This window comes from Acomys minous (assembly GCF_964271855.1).
Source record: "Acomys minous genome assembly, chromosome: 4".
In the NCBI taxonomy this organism is placed as follows: Eukaryota; Metazoa; Chordata; class Mammalia; order Rodentia; family Muridae; genus Acomys; species Acomys minous.
The window spans coordinates 76,620,244-76,644,976 of NC_140486.1; the positions used below are offsets into that span (position 1 = coordinate 76,620,244).

General features: G+C 49.7%; 1 protein-coding gene across 3 annotated transcripts in view; it reads right to left on the reverse strand.

Annotated features, from left to right (window-relative positions):
• Positions 1 to 24,733, reverse strand: part of STAT1 (signal transducer and activator of transcription 1) — a 48,666-nt gene that overhangs the window by 9,020 nt on the left and 14,913 nt on the right. For all 3 annotated transcript variants that reach the window (XM_084778888.1, XM_084778889.1, XM_084778890.1), the window contains exons 8-20: positions 24,245 to 24,336; positions 23,771 to 23,922; positions 13,407 to 13,565; positions 12,782 to 12,874; positions 10,255 to 10,314; positions 9,084 to 9,113; positions 8,903 to 8,996; positions 8,002 to 8,043; positions 5,647 to 5,730; positions 4,856 to 4,954; positions 3,499 to 3,634; positions 1,743 to 1,792; positions 959 to 1,053 (exon numbers count right to left, since the gene is read on the reverse strand). In XM_084778888.1, coding sequence (XP_084635014.1) covers positions 959 to 1,053; positions 1,743 to 1,792; positions 3,499 to 3,634; positions 4,856 to 4,954; positions 5,647 to 5,730; positions 8,002 to 8,043; positions 8,903 to 8,996; positions 9,084 to 9,113; positions 10,255 to 10,314; positions 12,782 to 12,874; positions 13,407 to 13,565; positions 23,771 to 23,922; positions 24,245 to 24,336 — 1,186 coding nt within the window. The remainder of the gene's footprint in view (positions 1 to 958; positions 1,054 to 1,742; positions 1,793 to 3,498; positions 3,635 to 4,855; positions 4,955 to 5,646; positions 5,731 to 8,001; positions 8,044 to 8,902; positions 8,997 to 9,083; positions 9,114 to 10,254; positions 10,315 to 12,781; positions 12,875 to 13,406; positions 13,566 to 23,770; positions 23,923 to 24,244; positions 24,337 to 24,733) is intronic.

The following is a 24,733-nucleotide window of genomic DNA, read 5'->3' on the forward strand; positions in this document are numbered from 1 at the left end:
GCGTTATACATGGGCGTGTTCAAGGAAGGAGTTGGTCTGATGCTCGGTAAAAAGGCTTTTCTACTATTACTTGTTGATTTGAAACACCATGAAAGTGTCTGCACATGCATCTCATACTGGAGATGCGGCCTAAGAAAACATGTTTTCACACACCAGCCCTTCAGGTCACCTGAAGTGTATTATTGAGATACCAATTGATCCTAGGAACGAATAAGCTAAACATTAAAAAAAAAAAAAAGGCAGATTCCACAGTTGAGTGGAGAGTGGGGTCTGACTTTCACATGTACTCTGGTGCCTCATATTTGACCACATCCCCTGAATTGGGAGACCTGGTGGCACTCAGAGGAAGGATAGCAGGTTACCAAGAAGAGACTTGATACCCTATGAGCATGTACAGGGGGAGGAGGTCCCCCTCAGTCACAGTCATAGGGGAGGGGAGTAAGGGGAAAATGGGAGGGAGGGAGGAATGGGAGGATACAAGGGAGGGGATAACCATTGAGATGTAATATGAATAAATTAATAAAATAAAAATTTTTTTAAAATTTTAAATTTTCCAAAAAAAAAAAAAAAAGGCAGAGTCTCTCACTGCCCGGTCTTAGCTGGCCTGGAAATTGCTGTGGTCAGAGAGATCCGCCTGCTTCTGCCTTCAGCGTGCTGAGGTTAAAGGTGTGCACCACCCCTCCTGGTGGCGTTTGCTTCCCTACTAGGGCAGCACAGTAAATCCTGTCAACTTCTGTGGGAATGAACGGATACATCAATGGCACTCAGAGGCTTTAAATTTGGCTTTTAAAAAATACATGTACACATATCCTAAGATACGCTTACTCTTCTGAGGGCCTCCTCACTGAATCCTGACCCCACATATGTGTGCATTCCTCCTGTCAAACCATGATGTCCAGCTCCGGCTTTGTCTCAACCTTAGGAGGGCATGTGAAATGCAGCTCGCAGGGGCCCTTACCCATCATTCCAGAGGCAGAGCAGGTGTTTCTTAATGAGTTCTAGGATGGTGTCAATCCAAGGCCAGAAGGAAAAGTTTTTATCGTTAATATTTTCCTGAAAGTATACAAATGCACAATTGATTAACGGAAGCACTGTCTTGCCCTGTCCCTTCCGAAGAGGCCCCAACTCAGGCAAGAGTGGCGGTCACCCCCCAGTGGGGAGGCCTGGGTCCCTGCACAAGTGGCGGTCACCCCCCAGTGAGGAGGCCTGGGTCCCTGCAAGTGTGGCAGTCACCCCACAGTGGGGAGGCCTGCGTCCCTGCCTCTTTCTGATTTACTAGAGCTCTTTTTTTCTCTTCTTCCCTTTTCCCAAGAGCAGCACCCAGTGGGGATGACAATTTCCAAGATGCCTGGCAAACAGGAGCTGCCCTCACACCACAGAGCCCAGCGAGAGCGGCCAGGCTCCAGCAGGGTGTCAACATCCTGTGCAAGTGCCCTCAGCCGAGCACTTCTGCACATTTCACACGGCCTTAGCCAAAACCCTGCTGATTAGGAGGCCCCTGTGAGGGGACTGAGGACTGTCGGATGTGGAAGAATGTTATCACTCAGGCAGGTGTTTCCTGCGCGCTTGGAGACCAACCTCCTGCACTGAGGGAAAGTAAACAGCTTGCTCTAGGGGGTGTGAGGGGGACAGATAAACATGCCAGAATAAGCAAACAGTAAAATGACCACAGCGAGAAACAGGAGAGCTCCCTGGAGCAGGAAAGAACTTAGTGGCCCATGCAGGACCTAGGCGGTACCCACCTTACAAAACCTGGTCCACGGAATGAGACCGTCAGGGCCAGCATTAGGACCTGAACAAACAAACAAACACAAATTAGACTTTTTACCAAACAGAAACTGATCTGCTGCTCCAATCGGACTGACAGCTCTTGTGTCTACCGCAAAGGGTGACCTCAGCAGGGTTGGTATTCTCTGGCACGTTAATTTGAAATGAATCAGAGGATATGATCAAGCAATCTAAAACCTATGAGTGGTGGTTTTGTTCCACTCACTCCTTCATTTTGTAAGACAGGTAGGTCATCCTGGGTAGCCCAGCCTGGGCTCAAACTCATCATCCCCTCCAGTGCCTCTGCCTCCACCAGCCTGAGATTACAGATGCGCAGCTTGTCTGCTGGTTTGATTTCAAAACACATGGGAGATTACTGGGCATCCGATTATGAAAGTCTGCGGGGGAAGCTGGAGCATCATGAAGCTTGCCATCTGCTGCCGCTCAGCTCCACTTCTTGAGGAGAGGTGGGATCTCTGTAAATCGCACTCCATGCCGATCCCTCCCAAGCTGATCCGACAGTGTGGTGATCTCTGTCGCCCTGCAAGGCTCTCTGGGGAAGGTCTCTCTGTCCCACTGCTCCCTCTAACTGCCTGAGTGAAGTCTCCGCACCCAAAGTGCCCCAGATGAAATGTACAGTTCAAAGTAAGGCCAAGAGCACCCCCAGGTGATCAGTCGACCGATACTGTAGTCATTAGGTACTTCCTTCTCACGGAGTGGACAGTGGCTCAGACGGATGCGAACCATTAGCCATACAAATTGAAACAGCCCATGGTTTGAGCTGTGACAAGTCCACTGCCTTTGTTTAAAGGAAACCACAGATAAGCTACAAGCAGGGGGGAAACCCTCACATCTCGTCACATCTGGACACAGAACAAGATCTTTGTTACCATGCACATTTGGGCAAAGACATTGCTGAGGGACATCTGGTTAAGAAGGGTCCATATCTGCTGTGGTCTGTGTCACCCTGCTACAGACAGCAAACATGGACAACAGGGTCCATGGGATTTTAAAGACATGGTTCAGACGCTCCTGTCAGCGACTAGGTCTTTTATTTTATTGTAAAAGATGAATACGTCTTCTGACGTAAACCACTGAGGAAGACCCAGGTCCAGAGTGACTGATCAGATGAAACTGTGGCCCTGTATCCCCAACACGGGCCCAACTGACACAAGAGTGTAGGGGTTTGTTGTTGAGTTTTTTTGTTTTATTTTGTTTTTTGGTTTTGTTTGTTTGTTTGTTTGTTTGTTTTCAAGACAAGGTCTCTTGTGTTAGCCTTGGCTGTCCCAGACTCACTTCGTAGACCAGGCTGGCCTCAAACTCACAGCGATCCGCGTGCCTTTGCTGCCTGCGTTCTGGGATTAAAGTCATGAGCCACCACGCCCGGCCTGAGCATAGGGGTTTTAATCCTAGAACTTTATTGTGCCAGGGACTTACATCATTTATTCCCTAGGACAGATAACAGCTCATCTTGCTCATCAATAACTTATTTCAGGCTCATGTAACATATTTTCATAATCTAAAAAAATTTCCCGTAAGATCTTATCTCACAAATGTTACTGTAAGAGAGTGAAGGAAGGATTCATTGCTAATTTACTTGGACATAATCTTATTTCCAAAGCATGACTTACTTAGCTACAGTCGGCTGTAGTTAGAAAGCCAACTGATCTACCTCTAAGAAATAGAAGAGCAAGAAAGAGAAAGCTGACTCAGTGCGCATGTCCATCGTACCCAGAAGCTTCTCTCCCAGCATGCTCAGCTGGTCTGCATTGAGACCTCTCTTGGTGACCGATGAAAACTGCCAGCTCAGCACCTCTGAGAGCTGCGACCACCACGCACACGGTGGATTCAGGAAGAAAGAGAGATTCTGGAAAGAAAACATCCAGATGTTGGCGTCACACCAGAGCCACCAGCGAAGCCCAGCCCGTCCCTGTGCTCAGTGCTGGCTTATGTGACACACAGCCTGTCACAGCTGGGGACGAGAATCCTCAGACTTAGCAGATTCACACTTGTGGACCTATTTACTCACTAAAATTTACTTCTAACTCCAAAATCAACACGTAAGGCAATTTTGTGGTCACAGATTTGATGTTCCCAAGTGAGATGGAAAAAACATATCCTGACTTTTTTTTGTTTTTTGTTCTTTGTTTTTTGAGACAGGGTTTCTCTGTGTAGCCTTGGCTGTCCTGGCCTGGCTTTGTAGACCAGGCTGGCCTCGAACTCACAGCGATCCACCTGCCTCTGCCTCCCGAGTGCTAGGATTAAAGGCGTGCGCCACCACTACCACCTGGCCGTCTGATTTTTTATTGCAGCTCACAATTGTCTTGGCCTGTCTGTTTTTCACATTTTGTGATTTTTGTTGGGGACTTCATTGTTTAAAATGGTGCCAAGTGCTGGGCTGATGTAGCACGATGTGCCTAAACCTACAAAATGGGGCGGCAGTGGACGACACACACACACACACACACGATACACACACGGGTGTGCACACATGACACACACACACGACACATTATGGGGAGAGTTTCATCAGGCCTGAGTTACAGCGCTACTTGGCGACATACAGTCAGTGGTAACAAGTCGTCAGATACACTAGATAAGGAAGGTATTTTGAAAAAGAAGTACACTTATGTATCATGGGCCAGCAAAAATGCTACAACTAGACGCTTACAGGAGCTGAGCTCTGAATTTCCCCTGAAAGCTAGCATTCTGTATTTTGATTAACCAAAGTTCCTGCCTACTTCGCAGAACACGAGTATTTCCCTGAGAATCAACTGACCAGTCTGCAGTGCATCCCTGCTCTGAGAAAACACATGCTCATTTATCAAATGCATACATTTTAAAACAAGCAACACCAAGGGACTCCCTCTACAACCAGAGAGTAAAACCTTCGGCTGCCTGAGCTTGTTCACAGGGAAGGAAAGTCACCCTCGTCACACACAGCGCCTGCGTCTGACTGTTTTCCCAGTCACCAAGATCCTTAGCGATGCCAGAGGGTTTGGCACTGCTTCTCTCAACATCTGGTTACCAGGAGCAGGCAGCAGCTCCGTCTTGGCTAACCGTACTAAAGCAAGTGTGTATTCCTTACCCTGGGCTCTGTCACCAGCATGTTGTACCACAGGATCGATGCCCAGCCACTGGGGAGCTGGCTGACGTTGGAGATCACCACGACGGGCAGAGAGGTGGTCTGAAAGTAAACAAACACCTTGAGATTGTTTCAATCATCACTGTAACAGCTAGGCACTCAACAGTGGCTATCACAATCACAACATTCGCTTTGCAAAAATTGAAGGTTAATTCAAGTCTCTAGCTTCCTAGAGAATGTCAACGTAGTACTAGCTGGAAAAGATTGCCTTGGGGACGAGAGAGGTGGATTCACAGTTAAGGGCACTGGTTGCTCTTCCAGAGGGCCCAAGTTTGACTCCCATCACCCACATGGAGGCTCACGCCTGTCTGTGACTTGAGTCCCAGCAGATCTGCTGCCCTCTTCTGGCCTCTGTAGGCACCAGACATACATGTGGTGTACAGACATACATGCAGATAAAACACCCATACCCATAGAATTTTTTAAATAGAACATTTTAAAGGGATCATCTTTTTTTTTTTAACAATTAGGTAAATAACTGAAATAAAAACTGAAAAATGGGGCTAGAGAAATGGTTCAGTGGTTAAGAGCTCCACCTGATCTTCCAGAGTTCAATTCCCAGCAACCACATGGTGGCTCACAACCATCTATAATGTGATCTGATGCCCTCTTCTACAGATAAAGCACTCATATACAATAAATAAATAAATCTTTTTTTTTAAAAACCCTGAAAAACAAAGCTTTGTGGAAGTAAAGATAGGGTGCACTGTCCCTCGGGAGGCTGTAAATCTTACCTCAAGGTCAATTACCAAGCCCGGCTGGCACAACTGGGTTTCGAAGCTAAGAGAGTGAAGTTCCTCAGTGACAATCAGAGGCCCCTTTGAAAAGGAAAAAAGGACAACTCGTTCACAATCCTGCAACTCACAAAACTCAGACAGGTTGTAAGGATCCTGAAATCAACTGTGCTCCAGAAGACTTTGGAACGCCATAATCTAGGCCAGTTTTATTGTTCCAAGCCTTTTTGGTGTCCTCTCAGAGATGTTTGCAATTATGGCAAGGATTACCTCTTCAGAGGAAAAAAACATCGGTGGGAAAACTGGCAACTGCAAATGGGTTTATCCACAAGCTCTGAGCTCTCGACCGACCTCCAGCTGTCTGCCTGCTCCCATGGACTGCGCACGTCACAGGGCGGCAGAGGGGAAGGCAGACAGGGCGTGTCTCTCAAGTGAGAGCCTCTACTAAAAGGACAAAGTAACCAACCACGTAAGCTTGCAGAGCTTGGGAGAAAGGGACAGGCTTCCAAGTGCCTTCTTCGTGCACACCTCTTCTGTAGGTGTCACACTAGCTTGGAACTACAGGGACAGCTGCTACACCTAGGAAGTGACAAAGACAGCTAAGGTGCAAAACCTATTGGAAGGTGTCTACGCTGCACCAACCAGCATCTGTCTCATTACTGCAGTGACCTCTAGTGGTTGCGATATGAAATGACAGCAAATGGTATGTGTGCCAGGGACAACTACAAACCAAACCAGACCCAGGCCACCCTCTATCCATCTCTCATTGTCCGTGTCTCTTTTGTTTTTTAGGGTTTTTTTGCTTTGTTTTGTTTTGTGTTGTTGTTGTTGTTGTTGTTTTTGAGACAGGCTTTCTCTGTGTAACAGCCCTGGCTGTCCTGGAACCTCAGTTCATAGACCAGGCTGGCCTCTAAGTCTCAGAGATCTGTCTCCTTCTGCCTCCCGACAACTGGGATTAAAGATGAGCGCCACCATGCCTGATTTTTTTCAATTTTTTTCTCTCATTTTTCAATCACCACAAACATAAATTCTAAGGCTCGGGCTGTAAAAAGGGATCTATGACCAGACAGTGCTACAGGGTTGGAAACGGAATGGCAAGGGACCCTCTGCGACACTAGGTCTCCAGCATCAGCCACGGTGCTGGCTAATCTCCTGTCAACCTGACACAAGCCAGAGTTATCAGAGAGGAGGGAACTCAGTTGAGACAGCGACGCCATAAGGTCCAGCTGTAGGGTATTTTCTTAATCAGTGATTGATGGGGGAGTTGCCCAGCCCATCGTGGGTAGTGCCATGCCTGGGTTGGTGGTTCTGGGCTCTATAAGAAAGTAGGCTGGGCTGGAGAGATGGCTCAGAGGTTAAGAGCACTGACTGCTCTTCCAGAAGTCCTGAGCTCAATTCCCAGCAACCACATGGTGGCTCATAACCATCTATAATGTGATCTGGTGCCCTCTTCTGGCATGCAGGTGTACATGCAGGACAGAACACTGTATACATAATAAATAAGTATTTTTAAAAAGAAAAAGAAAGCAGGCTGAAAGCCGGGTGTGGTGGCACATGCCTGTAGTCCCAGCACTAGAGAGGTGGAGGCACGCAGATCACTATGAGTTCGAGGCCAGCCTGGTCTACAAAGGGAGTCCAGGACAGCCAAGGCTACACAGAGAAACCTTGTCTTGAAAACAACAACAACAACAACAACAACAAAAGTAGGCTAAGTAAACTATTGGGAGCAAGCCAGTAAGCAGCACCTTTCATGGCCTCTACATTAGTTCTGTGTAGTGAGAATTCTGGATTTTGGTTTCTTTAAAAAACACAGAAACAAGCTGGGCTCGGTGGTGCATGCCTGTAATCCCAGCATTCAGGGAGGCAGGGGCAGAGACAGGCCAATCTCTGTGAGTTCAAGGCCAGCCTGGTCTACAAAGTGAGTCCAGGGCAGGGACGGTAGAAGAACCCAGAAAGTGTCAAGAGCCTCCAGGTTCCAGCCCTCCTTGAGTTCCTGTTCTGACTTCCTTCAGTGAGGGACTACACTGCGGCATCGCAGGCATAGTAACCCTAAGTAAAACGGTCCCTTTTAGTCTCTCACTCCAGCTTTTCTGTGTTTTGTTTGTTTGTTTGTTTCTTCACCCAAATGCAAGCAACACAAAAGCCTACCTTGCCCCATCCAGTTGGCTGCCTTTATGGGCCCAATAAGATTGTGGTATAAACTGCCTTTCAACCAGAAAGTACAAACGCAGAATTTTTTTTACCATCCCCACAGATACTGTAAGTGCTCGCCCCTGTCAAGTCCCAGGACCTCAGTGATGTCCTCTGCGAACAGATCTGTCTGCTTAGGATCTACTCACGGCCACACACGCTTACCTCGTTAGTTCTGTTGCCGGCATTTTTCTGTTCCTTCAATTGCTATAAACAGAAGAAACCAAATGACAAGTTAATCATCAAAGTTGATATAGATTCACTGATCAGTCCTGAGTCAGGACTAGAAACAAAGATGTGACAGTCTCCTCAGAACAAGAGGGAAAGTGCCTCTTGCAGCAGCTTGGTGGGGTGTGGGCACTCTGAAGGAGAGGACCCCCTGCCCCCTCAGGAACCAAGGCCTGTTCTTTCTATATGCTGTAGTACGCCAAGCGCCTCGGCAGTGCTTTCATGGCCCCAGGCTCAGAAAGCAGCTTCGCATCTGTCTCTGCAGAATCTTCCAGGCTAAGCTCAGCACTCCAGGCTGACTTAGTCCCTCAGTTCAGACTTCCATCCTGGAGCTTTAAAGGGCTGTCCTGGACACTCTCAGACTCCTGAGCTAGGCGGAGCCTCCTGCCTCACATGTAGCTCTCTAACTATGAGGCATGTGGTTCACAAGCTGCTACCTGGTCAAAAAGGTACCATTAACCTCCCTGCAGGCTCAGCCGCAACGCTGGGTCCATGGAGCCGGATGGAAAGTACCGCCACCCTTCTGCTCCAGTGCAACAGCGGTAGCCAGGCTGCTACACAACTTGGAAGGTGAGAGAGGCGAAGATGGGAATGGTTTCCCTGGGAACACCGGAACCACAGCGACTGGTCACAGAGGAGGGGAGGGGAGGGGCTTATATAATGTATGCACATGAAAGTTCATGGAGCGCACTTTATGCAGAGCAGTACATCCCCCTCCCCCCGTCGGAAAACACAGTGAGGAGACACGGGACCCCACAGTAGGGAACGTTTAGGGGCCAATATGCTATATGACTTCTAAAGGACCAGAGGCAACAAGGCAGCGACCAGCTCTGCTTACCAGGTGCCGGAACTCGGCCGCCAAGCTTCCATTGGTGGACTCTTCCATGTTCATCACTTTTGTGTGCGTGCCCAGAATGTTGAACTTCCGGAATCTGTGCAATGCAAGACGCAAACCCTTAAAATGCTTCAAGCTACTAGACAAACAAGATAGCAAAGCGCAGTGCCGATGTTACACCTACCCTTTTACTGTGTTTTTCTCATTCACGTCTCTGTAAAAAATAAAAATAAAAACATGTACACATGAAATAAGTATTAATCGATACAGCGTAGATGCATACGATCACATAGATATATAAATAAAAGGTATAAAATAAATGCATAGGCTGCAGGTGGTACTGTAGTTACTTCCTAGCCCCCTGGCCCTCGCAGTTTACTCACTAAATATATTTTCTTCCTTTAAAAGAGAAAAAGAAGGGAAAAGGAGGAAATGAGAGAAAAGGAAGTGAGGAATAAAAAAGCCTATCCGTGAGTGGAGGTGACAGCATGTGCCTGAATCTCAGGGCACAGAAGACAGAGGCAGGAGGGCCATGACTTGTCTCATAAAAGAACACAAAATACATGCAAACTAATGAAACAATAGAAAATCCACGCCTGTGGTCCCTCGTCCTTTCTTTCACTCATTTCCTTACCATTCACACTCGTGAGACTAGGTAACACTGCATGCCGCAGGCACATAAACGGTCGGCCTTGCATCTCTCTCTCATACAGCGTGCTACCAGCTCTAACCCCAGGGTACTGCAAGGGGTGAAGAGCTCACAGGTCCTCTGCGCATCGTGTCCTTGCTCTGTGCAGGCACCAGCTAACACAGTGAGCCACAGACAGAAACCCACGGTCCTCATCTTATTCTCTATTGTTTGGACCGGACCGATCTTGAGAAAAATGACGAGATAGCCAAGCAACTGGGGCAACAGGGCGGTTTCAGTTTTAAGTCTGAGGTTAAGGTTTTTTCTTTCAGTGCTGGTTCCTCAGACCAGGGCCTCACTTGAGGCAGTCCCAGAAAACCTGAGGTCTTTGTGTGTGTGTGTTAGACTCAAAGCCTCTTCTCTGGGGCTGGCCTAAGTAAGAGATATAATATGTGAAGTCCAACTGTTTTAAGACTCGAAGGCAGTGTCCTTTCCTCAAGTACCTGCTCTAAGCAAAACTCCCAGTCCTCAGAAAGGAGCTAGGATGGCTTGCACGGGCTCTAGGGTACCTCACTAGGCACCTCTCCTCACAGGCTGTGCTGTGGGGACCTGCATTGCAGGCAGTGCAGCGTGGGTCTTGGGAAGAACTCCTAATCTGCTTATTTGATGGAGAGGTTAACAAACCAGTGTTTTAAATAGTATCTTAAATAGGATTTTTAAAACTTACTTATCAAATGAGACCTTCACTTTCAAATTATAATTCAGCTCTTGCAATTTCACCAACAGTCTGGAAAGAAACGTAATAGTCATTACTTTAAAAAAAATCATCTAAAATTTATTTATTATGCCAATTCCCCAACTGTGAACATTTATATAACACACTCTCCCCACTTTTAAATCTAAAAGTTATTACAGTGAACTGACAAGTTTATATAGCTATTTGGCTTTTCTTCTTACAGATATCCGTAGAATCAATTCCTACCTGACTTCACATTCTAACCAGAAGTCAGCAGAGGCAGCTGTGCTCTTATATAACCCAATAACACAGTTTTAATCACAATTTCCACTTGTGATCAATACTATATGGGCAAAAAAAGTGAATATCATTCTTCACAAAACACATATTTAGTTTCCTGTGCTATAGGGAGAAACTATAAAGTACCACCAAGAAATTCAATTACAACTACCAACCACAATCAGAAAGGAGCAGAGTGGTACCAGAACACTGAAGGGGCATAGAAAGTGAGAGTGGCCACACAGAGAGAGTGGCCCACGTAGAAAGAGTGTGACCCAAGCCTCTGATCTGATAGCTCCTCGAGGAGCAGGTGACTGGAGTGGGTTTGCTCTTTCCTGTCAGTTGTGGGTTCTAGATTTCACTGGTGCCTATGCATGCTGCCGTAGGGCTGCCTGTCAAGTACACACGCAGCAACACCCTACAGAAGGCAAGCCCGGCCCTGCCAGTCGATCTCCTGAGCTGTAATGACTGAACGCGCCCACTCCCTAGAACACAGCAAAGCTTACACAAAAGCATCTCTGCCACTACAGCAAGGAGAAAAGCAAGGGCTGCTTACGAACGAACGCAATCCTAGTTTTAAGGATGGAGACGCGGTGTGCCGTATATTTATGTACACGTGTCTATGTGTGAAACGCGCACGCATGTGTTTTTATATTTGCAGACAAAATTACGGGAGATAGACATCGGTGGTTGTTTACTGAAGTTGTCCACAGATATTTCCATCAGAGAACACTAGTACATCCTGGTGAAAGATATGACTTCACTCACCAGAAAAATGCATATGTCGTAATCTATAAGCACACACACTACTCCAGTGTCTGCCTGGGGTTCAGAAAGCTCCATCAGGCGAGCCTATGCTCACCAGGGGAAGGCTGCTGGGAGCTCTGTCTGTTAGAGACGTATCTGAAATTCTAAGTGAAGGGACTCCAGCCAGCCCAGCATGCTAAACATGGCTATGGCTAGCCTTGCCTTCTCCCCCACTCCCTCCGCCTTACTAAAAACAAAACAAACGAACAAAAAATCCCATTAGACTGCATTCCTTGTATTTTTGGTTGCGAGCCTAGCCTTTAACAGCTGAGCCATCTCTCCAGCTGTAGTCCTAAAGCTAGCCACCAGGGTCTATGCCCTTATTCGGCCACTTCCCCGCCGGAGGCTGACTCCCAGGTCCAGCTATCAAAGTACTGAAGTCTAGTAATCCAAACCCCCTTCGGCTCACCTAATTTACATGCCCAATTACAATCAAACACCTCATCCTAACACAGGGTTTCCCCTTTTACCTTTATACACTGCCATTTCCCTATGGGCCATGTCTGTCTCCTCTCTATCCAGAGGCAGTCGTTGTCCAACACCCCTTCCCGTCTCCTCTGCCCCTTCCTTCCCTCTCCCTTCTCTCTCTTCCTCTATCTCCCATCTTTGTCCCTTCTCTGTGCCCTCTGTCCCTCTTGAGCAACTGGGTCTCGAGGTGCCGTGAGCTGACTTCGGGGTTCCCTACCCTAAGTTCCTTTTATTATGAAAATGTGCTGTGTGTACAATTAGGAAAACCAGGCACACGTGTATGTATGTAACTATATTAGTGATACTTCTATTTTGAGCATAAAGCTTGGCTACTCGAAATAAGAACTCGTATTAATCTGACTGCTGGAGACAGGCGTGGTGGCGCACGCCTTTAATCCCAGCACTCGGGAGGCAGAGGCAGTGGAATTGCTGTGAGTTTGAGGCCAGCCTGGTCTACAAAGCGAGTCCAGGACAGCTAAGGCTACACAGAGAGGCCTTGTCTCGAAAAAAACGAAAAATATATATATATATTTGCCAGGCATAGTGGCGCACGCCTTTAATCCTAGCACTCAGGAGGCAGAGGCAGGCAGATCGCTGTGAGTTTGAGGCCAGCCTGGTCTACAAAGCTAGTCCAGGACAGCCAAGGCTAACATAGAGAGACCCTGTTTCAAAAAACCAAAACCAAAACCAAAAGCAAAAACAAGCAAACAAAAAACCCAAAACAAACAAACAAACCAAAACCAAAACCAAAGCCAAAACCCAACTGCTGGAAAATTGCCTCTCTAGAGTACTCTACACAACCACTTTCTAAAACGAAATTAAAGGGTCCGGTTTTGCGGTGCACACCTGTTATCCCAGCACTCGGAAAGCTGAGTATTCTAAGTTTGAAGCAAGTTGGGGTGAAAGAAGCGGGGAGTAGTTAAGGCACAGACTCTGGGGCAGGCTGGCAGCATACGGAACTTACCTCAACTTCACAGTGAACTGTACCCCAGTCTTCAGGACCAGCGGCCTCTGAGGATGGGTTGGCATGCACGGCTGTCGTTCCACCACAAATGAGCTGCCAATGTCCAGAGAATTACAGACAAGTTAGTGTTTCCATCAAAATCAAAGTAGTAGAAAAATAAATGAATAACTTGCCCTAAGGAGACAACAGGTGCGAAAAAAGGAAGGACTGAAAATATTGATATTTTTCAGGGTCTGACAAGTTGGGTAAGAAAAGTAATGTCGGCTCCAAGTGTGAAGTGACCTGTGGGTCACTGTGGGAAGGGGGCCATAATGGGCTAGCAGGTAACGAAGGACCAGACCAAAAGCCTGCCGTGGCTGTTAGAGCCTAGGCAGAGAGGCTGATGGGAAACTGCTGCAGGGCATCAAAAGACAGGGCGGGAGATGTGGCATATGCTGCAACCACAGTACAGGGAGAGGAGGGCGGGCAGCGGAGGTCACATTTCCTGGGCTAGGAGGACTGGCTGAGGGGCAGAAAGAGTGCGAACCACTGTCTGTCTCCAGGAAGCCAGGAGGAGGAGGCGTGGGCACGCAGGCAGAGTCCTGGCGGGAAGAACCGATGCAGCCCACCGTGGGCCTGGCCTCACCTCTGAATGAGCTGCTGGAAGAGGACGACGGAGCGTTCTGACAACACCTGCTTGTTTTTTGTAATCGGGTCCTGTTCGTAGGTAAATTTCTGTTCCAGCTCCTCCAGCTTTTTAAGCTGCTGACGAACCTGCTGCACACTCTCTGCGACGATGGTGAACCTGCAAAGGTACAAGACACGGGGTCTCAGAAGGCAACAGGCCCGACGCAGGCTGGACCGCAGAGGGCAGCAGTCCCGACGCGGGCTAGATCTCAGAGAGTCACAGAACCGAAGCATGGTACGGGCAACACATGGACTTATGCTTCACAGGCGGGAGAAACGGGGAGATGGAGGCCCGTGGTAGCACTAAGCTTAGTGACCGGTAGATCACACACACTAAAGAATTACAGCAAAGGCCTCCCTGCACAGTTCTGAGAGCTGCTGTCCTGGATGCTATGGTGAACATGGCACAAGCTATAGTTTTCTGGGGGGGGGGGGGGGGAAGACCCTTAATTTCCTCCATCAGACTGGCCGAGGCAAGCCTGAGGTGAGAGGGCCCAGCCCGCCACCCCCAAGCCGAATATCCTGGGGTGTATAAGAAAGCAGGCTGGAATGCATGGGGAGCAAGCCAGAAAGCAGCACGCCCCACGCCCTTTGGCCTCGGCTTCCAGGTCCCCCCTGACTTCCTTCAGTGATGGAGTGTGACTTGAGATTGTGAGCTGCAATAAACCCTTTCTTCCCTGGGCTGCTTTCGGTTATGGTGCTTTACCACAGCAATAGACAGACACCCTACCTAAGACAAAGCAGGAAATCCAGGTATCTGGGACTTCAAAGGATCTAGGATTTTAAAAAAGGACAGAGGCAGTGAACCAGCAAAGCAGATGCCTTTCGGTGGCACAAGAAGCCCTAAGGAGCCACGGAAGGTTTTGTGCGGAGACAGTGATGGCACTGCAAGGCCTGCTAGAGAGACACCATGGGGGCGGCCTAGAAGTTGGAGAGGAAAGAAAGGAGAAAGGATCCCAGGTCACACTCCCGCAAACCCAGGACTACAGGGCTCTTAGGCTCTTTCTTGCCAAGAGTCACTTGCTAAGTGTGTCACAGCTTCCAGGCCAGGCTTGTGGGAGTGTCACATTATTCAGAGAACCACAGTAGGAAATCTCATTTAAAATATTCCTCCCCACTGAGAGCACTGCTTCTCCTGGCAGCTTTACAGACTCAGACCTGCAGCACCAGGAGGCTCCTCCGCACCATGACATGACAAAGGAAGATGGTGGCTAGGTGCTTTGCTGAGAAGACTCTGCCCAGTGTCTCCCAGCTCCCGTCAAATGACTCACAGAGAAAATGGCAACTACACACTGGAAGTTAAAGCCCCTGAAAGAGGCTTTGTGGCCTATGGTAACCACCATGGTCTCCAGATATCCCAGGGCTGACAACTGAGGGCCTAGGGAGTCCATATCCCTCACAGGTCGAACAGGGTTGGGGAACTTTTCTCTTCCTACGAAAAATTTGGGACATATACAGATTATTCATAGAATACCGGTAAATGGCTGTATTAATTTTAACTTACAGAACAGACTTCAATCACAAGAAAATAACCCCACTAGACCTTTGGTCCTTGGGTGCCTGCTAAATATCTTAGCCAAGCAAGACCTTGCTTCCACTCCAGGATCCCGGGGCTTCCTTCTCAGCAGCTCTCAAGCCTCTCCTCAGCTATAGACACAGGCTAGCTCTCAAGTCTCTCCTCAGCTACAGACACAGGCTAGCTCTCAAGCCTCTCCTCAGCTATAGACACAGGCTAGCTCTCAAGTCTCTCCTCAGCTATAGACACAGGCTAGCTCTCAAGTCTCTCCTCAGCTATAGACACAGGCTAGCTCTCAAGTCTCTCCTCAGCTATAGACACAGGCTAGCTCACAAGCCTCTCCTCAGCTATAGACACAGGCTAGCTCTCAAGTCTCTCCTCAGCTACAGACACAGGCTAGCTCTCAGGTCTCTCCTCAGCTACAGACACAGGCTAGCTCTCAAGTCTCTCCTCAGCTACAGACACGGGCTAGCTCTCAAGTCTCTCCTCAGCTACAGACACAGGCTAGCTCTCAAGCTTCTCCCCAGCCACAGACACAGGCTAGCTCTCAAGTCTCTCCTCAGCTATAAACACAGGCTAGCTCTCAAGCCTCTCCTCAGCTACAGACACAGGCTAGCTCTCAAGTCTCTCCTCAGCTATAGACACAGGCTAGCTCTCAAGTCTCTCCTCAGCTACAGACACAGGCTAGCTCTCAAGTCTCTCCTCAGCTATAGACACAGGCTACCTCTCAAGTCTCTCCTCAGCTATAGACACAGGCTAGCTCTCAAGTCTCTCCTCAGCTATAGACACAGGCTAGCTCTCAAGCCTCTCCTCAGCTATAGACACAGGCTAGCTCTCAAGTCTCTCCTCAGCTACAGACACAGGCTAGCTCTCAAGCCTCTCCTCAGCTATAGACACAGGCTAGCTCTCAAGCCTCTCCTCAGCTACAGACACAGGCTAGCTCTCAAGTCTCTCCTCAGCTACAGACACAGGCTAGCTCTCAAGTCTCTCCTCAGCTACAGACACAGGCTAGCTCTCAAGTCTCTCCTCAGCTACAGACACAGGCTAGCTCTCAAGTCTCTCCTCAGCTACAGACACAGGCTAGCTCTCAAGCCTCTCCTCAGCTATAGACACAGGCTAGCTCTCAAGCCTCTCCTCAGCTACAGACACAGGCTAGCTCTCAAGCCTCTCCTCAGCTATAGACACAGGCTAGCTCTCAAGTCTCTCCTCAGCTATAGACACAGGCTAGCTCTCAAGTCTCTCCTCAGCTATAGACACAGGCTAGCTCTCAAGCCTTCCTCAGCTACAGACACAGGCTAGCTCTCAAGTCTCTCCTCAGCTATAGACACAGGCTAGCTCTCAAGTCTCTCCTCAGCTACAGACACAGGCTAGCTCTCAAGCCTCTCCTCAGCTATAGACACAGGCTAGCTCTCAAGCCTTCCTCAGCTACAGACACAGGCTAGCTCTCAAGTCTCTCCTCAACTATAGACACAGGCTAGCTCTCAAGTCTCTCCTCAGCTATAGACACAGGCTAGCTCTCAAGTCTCTCCTCAGCTATAGACACAGGCTAGCTCTCAAGTCTCTCCTCAGCTACAGACACAGGCTAGCTCTCAAGTCTCTCCTCAGCTACAGACACAGGCTAGCTCTCAAGCCTCTCCTCAGCCACAGACACAGGCTAGCTCTCAAGTCTCTCCTCAGCTATAGACACAGGCTAGCTCTCAAGTCTCTCCTCAGCTATAGACACAGGCTAGCTCTCAAGTCTCTCCTCAGCTACAGACACAGGCTAGCTCTCAAGCCTTCCTCAGCTATAGACACAGGCTAGCTCTCAAGTCTCTCCTCAGCCACAGACACAGGCTAGCTCTCAAGTCTCTCCTCAGCTACAGAAACAGGCTAGCTCTCAAGTCTCTCCTCAGCTACAGACACAGGCTAGCTCTCAAGCCTTCCTCAGCTATAGACACAGGCTAGCTCTCAAGTCTCTCCTCAGCTATAGACACAGGCTAGCTCTCAAGTCTCTCCTCAGCTACAGACACAGGCTAGCTCTCAAGCCTCTCCTCAGCCACAGACACAGGCTAGCTCTCAAGTCTCTCCTCAGCTACAGACACAGGCTAGCTCTCAAGCCTCTCCTCAGCTACAGACAGAGGCTAGCTCTCAAGTCTCTCCTCAGCTACAGACACAGGCTAGCTCTCAAGCCTCTCCTCAGCCACAGACACAGGCTAGCTCTCAAGTCTCTCCTCAGCTACAGACACAGGCTAGCTCTCAAACCTCTCCTCAGCTACAGACACAGGCTAGCTCTCAAGCCTCTCCTCAGCCACAGACACAGGCTAGCTCTCAAGTCTCTCCTCAGCTATAGACACAGGCTAGCTCTCAAGTCTCTCCTCAGCCACAGACACAGGCTAGCTCTCAAGTCTCTCCCCAGCTATAGACACAGGCTAGCTCTCAAGTCTCTCCTCAGCTATAGACACAGGCTAGCTCTCAAGTCTCTCCCCAGCTATAGACACAGGCTAGCTCTCAAGTCTCTCCTCAGCTACAGACACAGGCTAGCTCTCAAGCCTCTCCTCAGCTATAGACACAGGCTAGCTCTCAAGCCTCTCCTCAGCTACAGACACAGGCTAGCTCTCAAGCCTCTCCTCAGCTATAGACACAGGCTAGCTCTCAAGTCTCTCCTCAGCTATAGACACAGGCTAGCTCTCAAGTCTCTCCTCAGCTATAGACACAGGCTAGCTCTCAAGCCTTCCTCAGCTACAGACACAGGCTAGCTCTCAAGTCTCTCCTCAGCTATAGACACAGGCTAGCTCTCAAGTCTCTCCTCAGCTACAGACACAGGCTAGCTCTCAAGCCTCTCCTCAGCTATAGACACAGGCTAGCTCTCAAGCCTTCCTCAGCTACAGACACAGGCTAGCTCTCAAGCCTCTCCTCAGCTATAGACACAAGCTAGCTCTCAAGTCTCTCCTCAGCTATAGACACAGGCTAGCTCTCAAGTCTCTCCTCAGCTATAGACACAGGCTAGCTCTCAAGTCTCTCAACAGCCACAGACACAGGCTAGCTCACAAGCCGCTCCTCAGCTACAGACACAGGCTAGCTCTCAAGTCTCTCCTCAGCTACAGACACAGGCTAGCTCTCAAGCCTCTCCTCAGCCACAGACACAGGCTAGCTCTCAAGTCTCTCCTCAGCTATAGACACAGGCTAGCTCTCAAGTCTCTCCTCAGCTATAGACACAGGCTAGCTCTCAAGTCTCTCCTCAGCTACAGACACAGGCTAGCTCTCAAGCCTTCCTCAGCTATAGACACAGGCTAGCTCTCAAGTCTCTCCTCAGCCACAGACACAGGCTAGCTCTCAAGTCTCTCCTCAGCTACAGACACAGGCTAGCTCTCAAGTCTCTCCTCAGCTACAGACACAGGCTAGCTCTCAAGCCTTCCTCAGCTATAGACACAGGCTAGCTCTCAAGTCTCTCCTCAGCTATAGACACAGGCTAGCTCTCAAGTCTCTCCTCAGCTACAGACACAGGCTAGCTCTCAAGCCTCTCCTCAGCCACAGACACAGGCTAGCTCTCAAGTCTCTCCTCAGCTACAGACACAGGCTAGCTCTCAAGCCTCTCCTCAGCTACAGACACAGGCTAGCTCTCAAGCCTCTTCTCAGCTACAGACACAGGCTAGCTCTCAAGCCTCTCCTCAGCCACAGACACAGGCTAGCTCTCAAGTCTCTCCTCAGCTACAGACACAGGCTAGCTCTCAAACCTCTCCTCAGCTACAGACACAGGCTAGCTCTCAAGCCTCTCCTCAGCCACAGACACAGGCTAGCTCTCAAGCCTCTCCTCAGCTATAGACACAGGCTAGCTCTCAAGCCTCTCCCCAGCTACAGACACAGGCTAGCTCTCAAGCCTCTCCTCAGCTATAGACACAGGCTAGCTCTCAAGCCTTCCTCAGCTACAGACACAGGCTAGCTCTCAAGTCTCTCCTCAACTATAGACACAGGCTAGCTCTCAAGTCTCTCCTCAGCTATAGACACAGGCTAGCTCTCAAGTCTCTCCTCAGCTATAGACACAGGCTAGCTCTCAAGTCTCTCAACAGCCACAGACACAGGCTAGCTCACAAGCCACTCCTCAGCTACAGACACAGGCTAGCTCTCAAGTCTCTCCTCAGCTACAGACACAGGCTAGCTCTCAAGCCTCTCCTCAGCCACAGACACAGGCTAGCTCTCAAGTCTCTCCTCAGCTATAGACACAGGCTAGCTCTCAAGTCTCTCCTCAGCTATAGACACAGGCTAGCTCTCAAGTCTCTCCTCAGCTACAGACACAGGCTAGCTCTCAAGCCTTCCTCAGCTATAGACACAGGCTAGCTCTCAAGTCTCTCCTCACCCACAGACACAGGCTAGCTCTCAAGTCTCTCCTCAGCTACAGAAACAGGCTAGCTCTCAAGTCTCTCCTCAGCTACAGACACAGGCTAGCTCTCAAGCCTTCCTCAGCTATAGACACAGGCTAGCTCTCAAGTCTCTCCTCAGCTATAGACACAGGCTAGCTCTCAAGTCTCTCCTCAGCTACAGACACAGGCTAGCTCTCAAGCCTCTCCTCAGCCACAGACACAGGCTAGCTCTCAAGTCTCTCCTCAGCTACAGACACAGGCTAGCTCTCAAGCCTCTCCTCAGCTACAGACACAGGCTAGCTCTCAAGTCTCTCCTCAGCTACAGACACAGGCTAGCTCTCAAGCCTCTCCTCAGCCACAGACACAGGCTAGCTCTCAAGTCTCTCCTCAGCTACAGACACAGGCTAGCTCTCAAACCTCTCCTCAGCTACAGACACAGGCTAGCTCTCAAGCCTCTCCTCAGCCACAGACACAGGCTAGCTCTCAAGTCTCTCCTCAGCTATAGACACAGGCTAGCTCTCAAGTCTCTCCTCAGCCACAGACACAGGCTAGCTCTCAAGTCTCTCCCCAGCTATAGACACAGGCTAGCTCTCAAGTCTCTCCTCAGCTATAGACACAGGCTAGCTCTCAAGTCTCTCCCCAGCTATAGACACAGGCTAGCTCTCAAGTCTCTCCTCAGCTACAGACACAGGCTAGCTCTCAAGCCTCTCCTCAGCTATAGACACAGGCTAGCTCTCAAGCCTCTCCTCAGCTACAGACACAGGCTAGCTCTCAAGCCTCTCCTCAGCTATAGACACAGGCTAGCTCTCAAGTCTCTCCTCAGCTATAGACACAGGCTAGCTCTCAAGTCTCTCCTCAGCTATAGACACAGGCTAGCTCTCAAGCCTTCCTCAGCTACAGACACAGGCTAGCTCTCAAGTCTCTCCTCAGCTATAGACACAGGCTAGCTCTCAAGTCTCTCCTCAGCTACAGACACAGGCTAGCTCTCAAGCCTCTCCTCAGCTATAGACACAGGCTAGCTCTCAAGCCTTCCTCAGCTACAGACACCGGCTAGCTCTCAAGTCTCTCCTCAGCTATAGACACAGGCTAGCTCTCAAGTCTCTCCTCAGCTATAGACACAGGCTAGCTCTCAAGTCTCTCAACAGCCACAGACACAGGCTAGCTCACAAGCCGCTCCTCAGCTACAGACACAGGCTAGCTCTCAAGTCTCTCCTCAGCTACAGACACAGGCTAGCTCTCAAGCCTCTCCTCAGCCACAGACACAGGCTAGCTCTCAAGTCTCTCCTCAGCTATAGACACAGGCTAGCTCTCAAGTCTCTCCTCAGCTATAGACACAGGCTAGCTCTCAAGTCTCTCCTCAGCTACAGACACAGGCTAGCTCTCAAGCCTTCCTCAGCTATAGACACAGGCTAGCTCTCAAGTCTCTCCTCAGCCACAGACACAGGCTAGCTCTCAAGTCTCTCCTCAGCTACAGACACAGGCTAGCTCTCAAGTCTCTCCTCAGCTACAGACACAGGCTAGCTCTCAAGCCTTCCTCAGCTATAGACACAGGCTAGCTCTCAAGTCTCTCCTCAGCTATAGACACAGGCTAGCTCTCAAGTCTCTCCTCAGCTACAGACACAGGCTAGCTCTCAAGCCTCTCCTCAGCCACAGACACAGGCTAGCTCTCAAGTCTCTCCTCAGCTACAGACACAGGCTAGCTCTCAAGCCTCTCCTCAGCTACAGACACAGGCTAGCTCTCAAGCCTCTTCTCAGCTACAGACACAGGCTAGCTCTCAAGCCTCTCCTCAGCCACAGACACAGGCTAGCTCTCAAGTCTCTCCTCAGCTACAGACACAGGCTAGCTCTCAAACCTCTCCTCAGCTACAGACACAGGCTAGCTCTCAAGCCTCTCCTCAGCCACAGACACAGGCTAGCTCTCAAGTCTCTCCTCAGCTATAGACACAGGCTAGCTCTCAAGCCTCTCCCCAGCTACAGACACAGGCTAGCTCTCAAGCCTCTCCTCAGCTATAGACACAGGCTAGCTCTCAAGCCTTCCTCAGCTACAGACACAGGTTAGCTCTCAAGTCTCTCCTCAACTATAGACACAGGCTAGCTCTCAAGTCTCTCCTCAGCTATAGACACAGGCTAGCTCTCAAGTCTCTCCTCAGCTATAGACACAGGCTAGCTCTCAAGTCTCTCAACAGCCACAGACACAGGCTAGCTCACAAGCCGCTCCTCAGCTACAGACACAGGCTAGCTCTCAAGTCTCTCCTCAGCTACAGACACAGGCTAGCTCTCAAGCCTCTCCTCAGCCACAGACACAGGCTAGCTCTCAAGTCTCTCCTCAGCTATAGACACAGGCTAGCTCTCAAGTCTCTCCTCAGCTATAGACACAGGCTAGCTCTCAAGTCTCTCCTCAGCTACAGACACAGGCTAGCTCTCAAGCCTTCCTCAGCTATAGACACAGGCTAGCTCTCAAGTCTCTCCTCACCCACAGACACAGGCTAGCTCTCAAGTCTCTCCTCAGCTACAGAAACAGGCTAGCTCTCAAGTCTCTCCTCAGCTACAGACACAGGCTAGCTCTCAAGCCTTCCTCAGCTATAGACACAGGCTAGCTCTCAAGTCTCTCCTCAGCTATAGACACAGGCTAGCTCTCAAGTCTCTCCTCAGCTACAGACACAGGCTAGCTCTCAAGCCTCTCCTCAGCCACAGACACAGGCTAGCTCTCAAGTCTCTCCTCAGCTACAGACACAGGCTAGCTCTCAAGCCTCTCCTCAGCTATAGACACAGGCTAGCTCTCAAGTCTCTCCTCAGCTACAGACACAGGCTAGCTCTCAAGCCTCTCCTCAGCCACAGACACAGGCTAGCTCTCAAGTCTCTCCTCAGCTACAGACACAGGCTAGCTCTCAAACCTCTCCTCAGCTACAGACACAGGCTAGCTCTCAAGCCTCTCCTCAGCCACAGACACAGGCTAGCTCTCAAGTCTCTCCTCAGCTATAGACACAGGCTAGCTCTCAAGTCTCTCCTCAGCCACAGACACAGGCTAGCTCTCAAGTCTCTCCCCAGCTATAGACACAGGCTAGCTCTCAAGTCTCTCCTCAGCTATAGACACAGGCTAGCTCTCAAGTCTCTCCTCAGCTATAGACACAGGCTAGCTTTCAAGCCTGTACCCAGCTATAGACACAGGCTAGCTCTCAAGTCTCTCCTCAGCTACAGACACAGGCTAGCTCTCAAGCCTCTCCTCAGCTATAGACACAGGCTAGCTCTCAAGTCTCTCCTCAGCTACAGACACAGGCTAGCTCTCAAGTCTCTCCTCAGCTATAGACACAGGCTAGCTCTCAAGCCTCTCCTCAGCTATAGACCCAGGCTAGCTCTCAAGCCTCTCCCCAGCTACAGACACAGGCTAGCTCTCAAATCTCTCCTCAGCTATAGACACAGGCTAGCTCTCAAGTCTCTCCTCAGCTATAGGCACAGGCTAGCTCTCAAGCCTCTCCTCAGCTACAGACACAGGCTAGCTCTCAAGTCTCTCCTCAGCTACAGACACAGGCTAGCTCTCAAGCCTCTCCTCAGCTACAGACACAGGCTAGCTCTCAAGCCTCTCCTCAGCTATAGACACAGGCTAGCTCACAAGCCTCTCCTCAGCTATAGACACAGGCTAGCTCTCAAGCCTTCCTCAGCTACAGACACAGGCTAGCTCTCAAGTCTCTCCTCAGCTATAGACACAGGCTAGCTCTCAAGTCTCTCCCCAGCCACAGACACAGGCTGCTGCCAGAGTGACCGTTCTGAACATACCCAGAAGCAAAGGAACTGCAGCTCCTATGTACAATATAAACCCGCCTTTGCTTTCCAGTGCTGGATGACTGAAGCCGTTCAAGGAAGGGGTTGAGAGCATCTCCCACACTCAGCTCCTGCTGCTCTGTATCCGCAGCACTCTCTGGTCATCCAGCAGGCCACTTTGCCTGCCCTTACTTCTGTGCTTCCACCACATGTATAGCTTGCTGGGAAAAAAATTCTTCCCTATTTCCCTAAAGTACCTCCCCACTTTCCTCTTGAGAGGAAAGCCCCAAGAATAAATCTTATTGTGTCCAAGTCCCAGAACAATGTTTGCCATCCAGCCAGCATAACACTGGTTATTTAGTGGGCAGACAACTGAGTGGATAGCCCATAAAAAACTATTAATTCTTTTACGCCTAGAAATTACTTAAGATATTTTGCTTTTTAGTATGTATCAGGTTTCAAATTGGCAAATGGGTAGGGAACGACTCTGTCATTTGGGTTTTGTACAGTCAAATGATACATGTCCAAACCAAGCAGATGTGGCTGAAGGTGGCAACAGCCACATGGACCACTGCACCTCTCAAATGTTCTAGGGGAGGATCAAAGTCTCCAGTGCAGTGTGGACAGGGCCCAGGTCACCCCCAGCCTAAAGGTGCTCTTGGTCCGTGCTGTCTGCACATGAGCTGCCAATACCCCGCTGCAGGATCTCACCAGCTCTGCAGCTGGTCCAGGCAAGCGTTGGGCGGACCCCCGATGCAGGCGCTCTGCTGTCTCCGCTTCCACTCCACCAGCTCGTCATTGATCAGTGTATTTTGCGTGAGTTCGATGGCATTCAGCAACTCTCTGATTTTGTGAATTATCTCCTACAGGGAGAGGAAACGCCAAGGTGAAATAAGTTCATTTGGAACGACTGGACTTTGAGAGATTTCTTTCAGCAAGGCGGCATCTCTTCGTTCTCGCCTGGAATGCTAAGCAAGGGGTTATGGGTCTAATTTTTCCAGGCCCCTGAGCTGGCTCAGCAGGCAAAGGTCTTAGCTGACCCCAGGACTCTTAGAGCAGGGGGACTGATTCCTGCTGTTCTCTGGCCCCGCCCCCACGTAAAATGCAATTAAAGAGTGGATGTTCTTTTCTCCTTTAAAGCAAAGCGTGGTATATAATGCCCCATGACCGGGAAGCAGTAGCTACCTTTCTCTTGTTGTCGAGCATTAAAAACATTTTATGGAGCAGCAGCTGCTCTTGTTTTTGGTCATTCTTGGCCACACCGTTGGCTTCACTGTCTGTGAATGAAGGAACAGAAGAAAGTTCTAAATATACAGGAAGAAAAACCATCAACTAATGCCAAGAATCAAACATTTAGGTAAAACATAATATTAAAAAAACAAAATCAAAAAACAAAAAACAAAAAGCAAAGTCTGACCGGTGTTTGAGGTAACTGTAAACTTGACAGGGCCTAGAACCACTGAGAGGCAGGCTCCTGGCGAGCTGGCACGCCTGCGAAGGACTGCCTTCCACAGTGACCAATGTGGGAAACTGACCTTGACTGTGAGCAGAACTAGCCCCTAGGCAGGGGTCCTGCCTTCTAGATGCAGAGAGGGAACTTACCCACAGCGTGCATTTGTCTCTCTGCTGCCTGCTTGTGGGTGCAATGTGGCCAGCGGCTTCCAGCTGACCGAC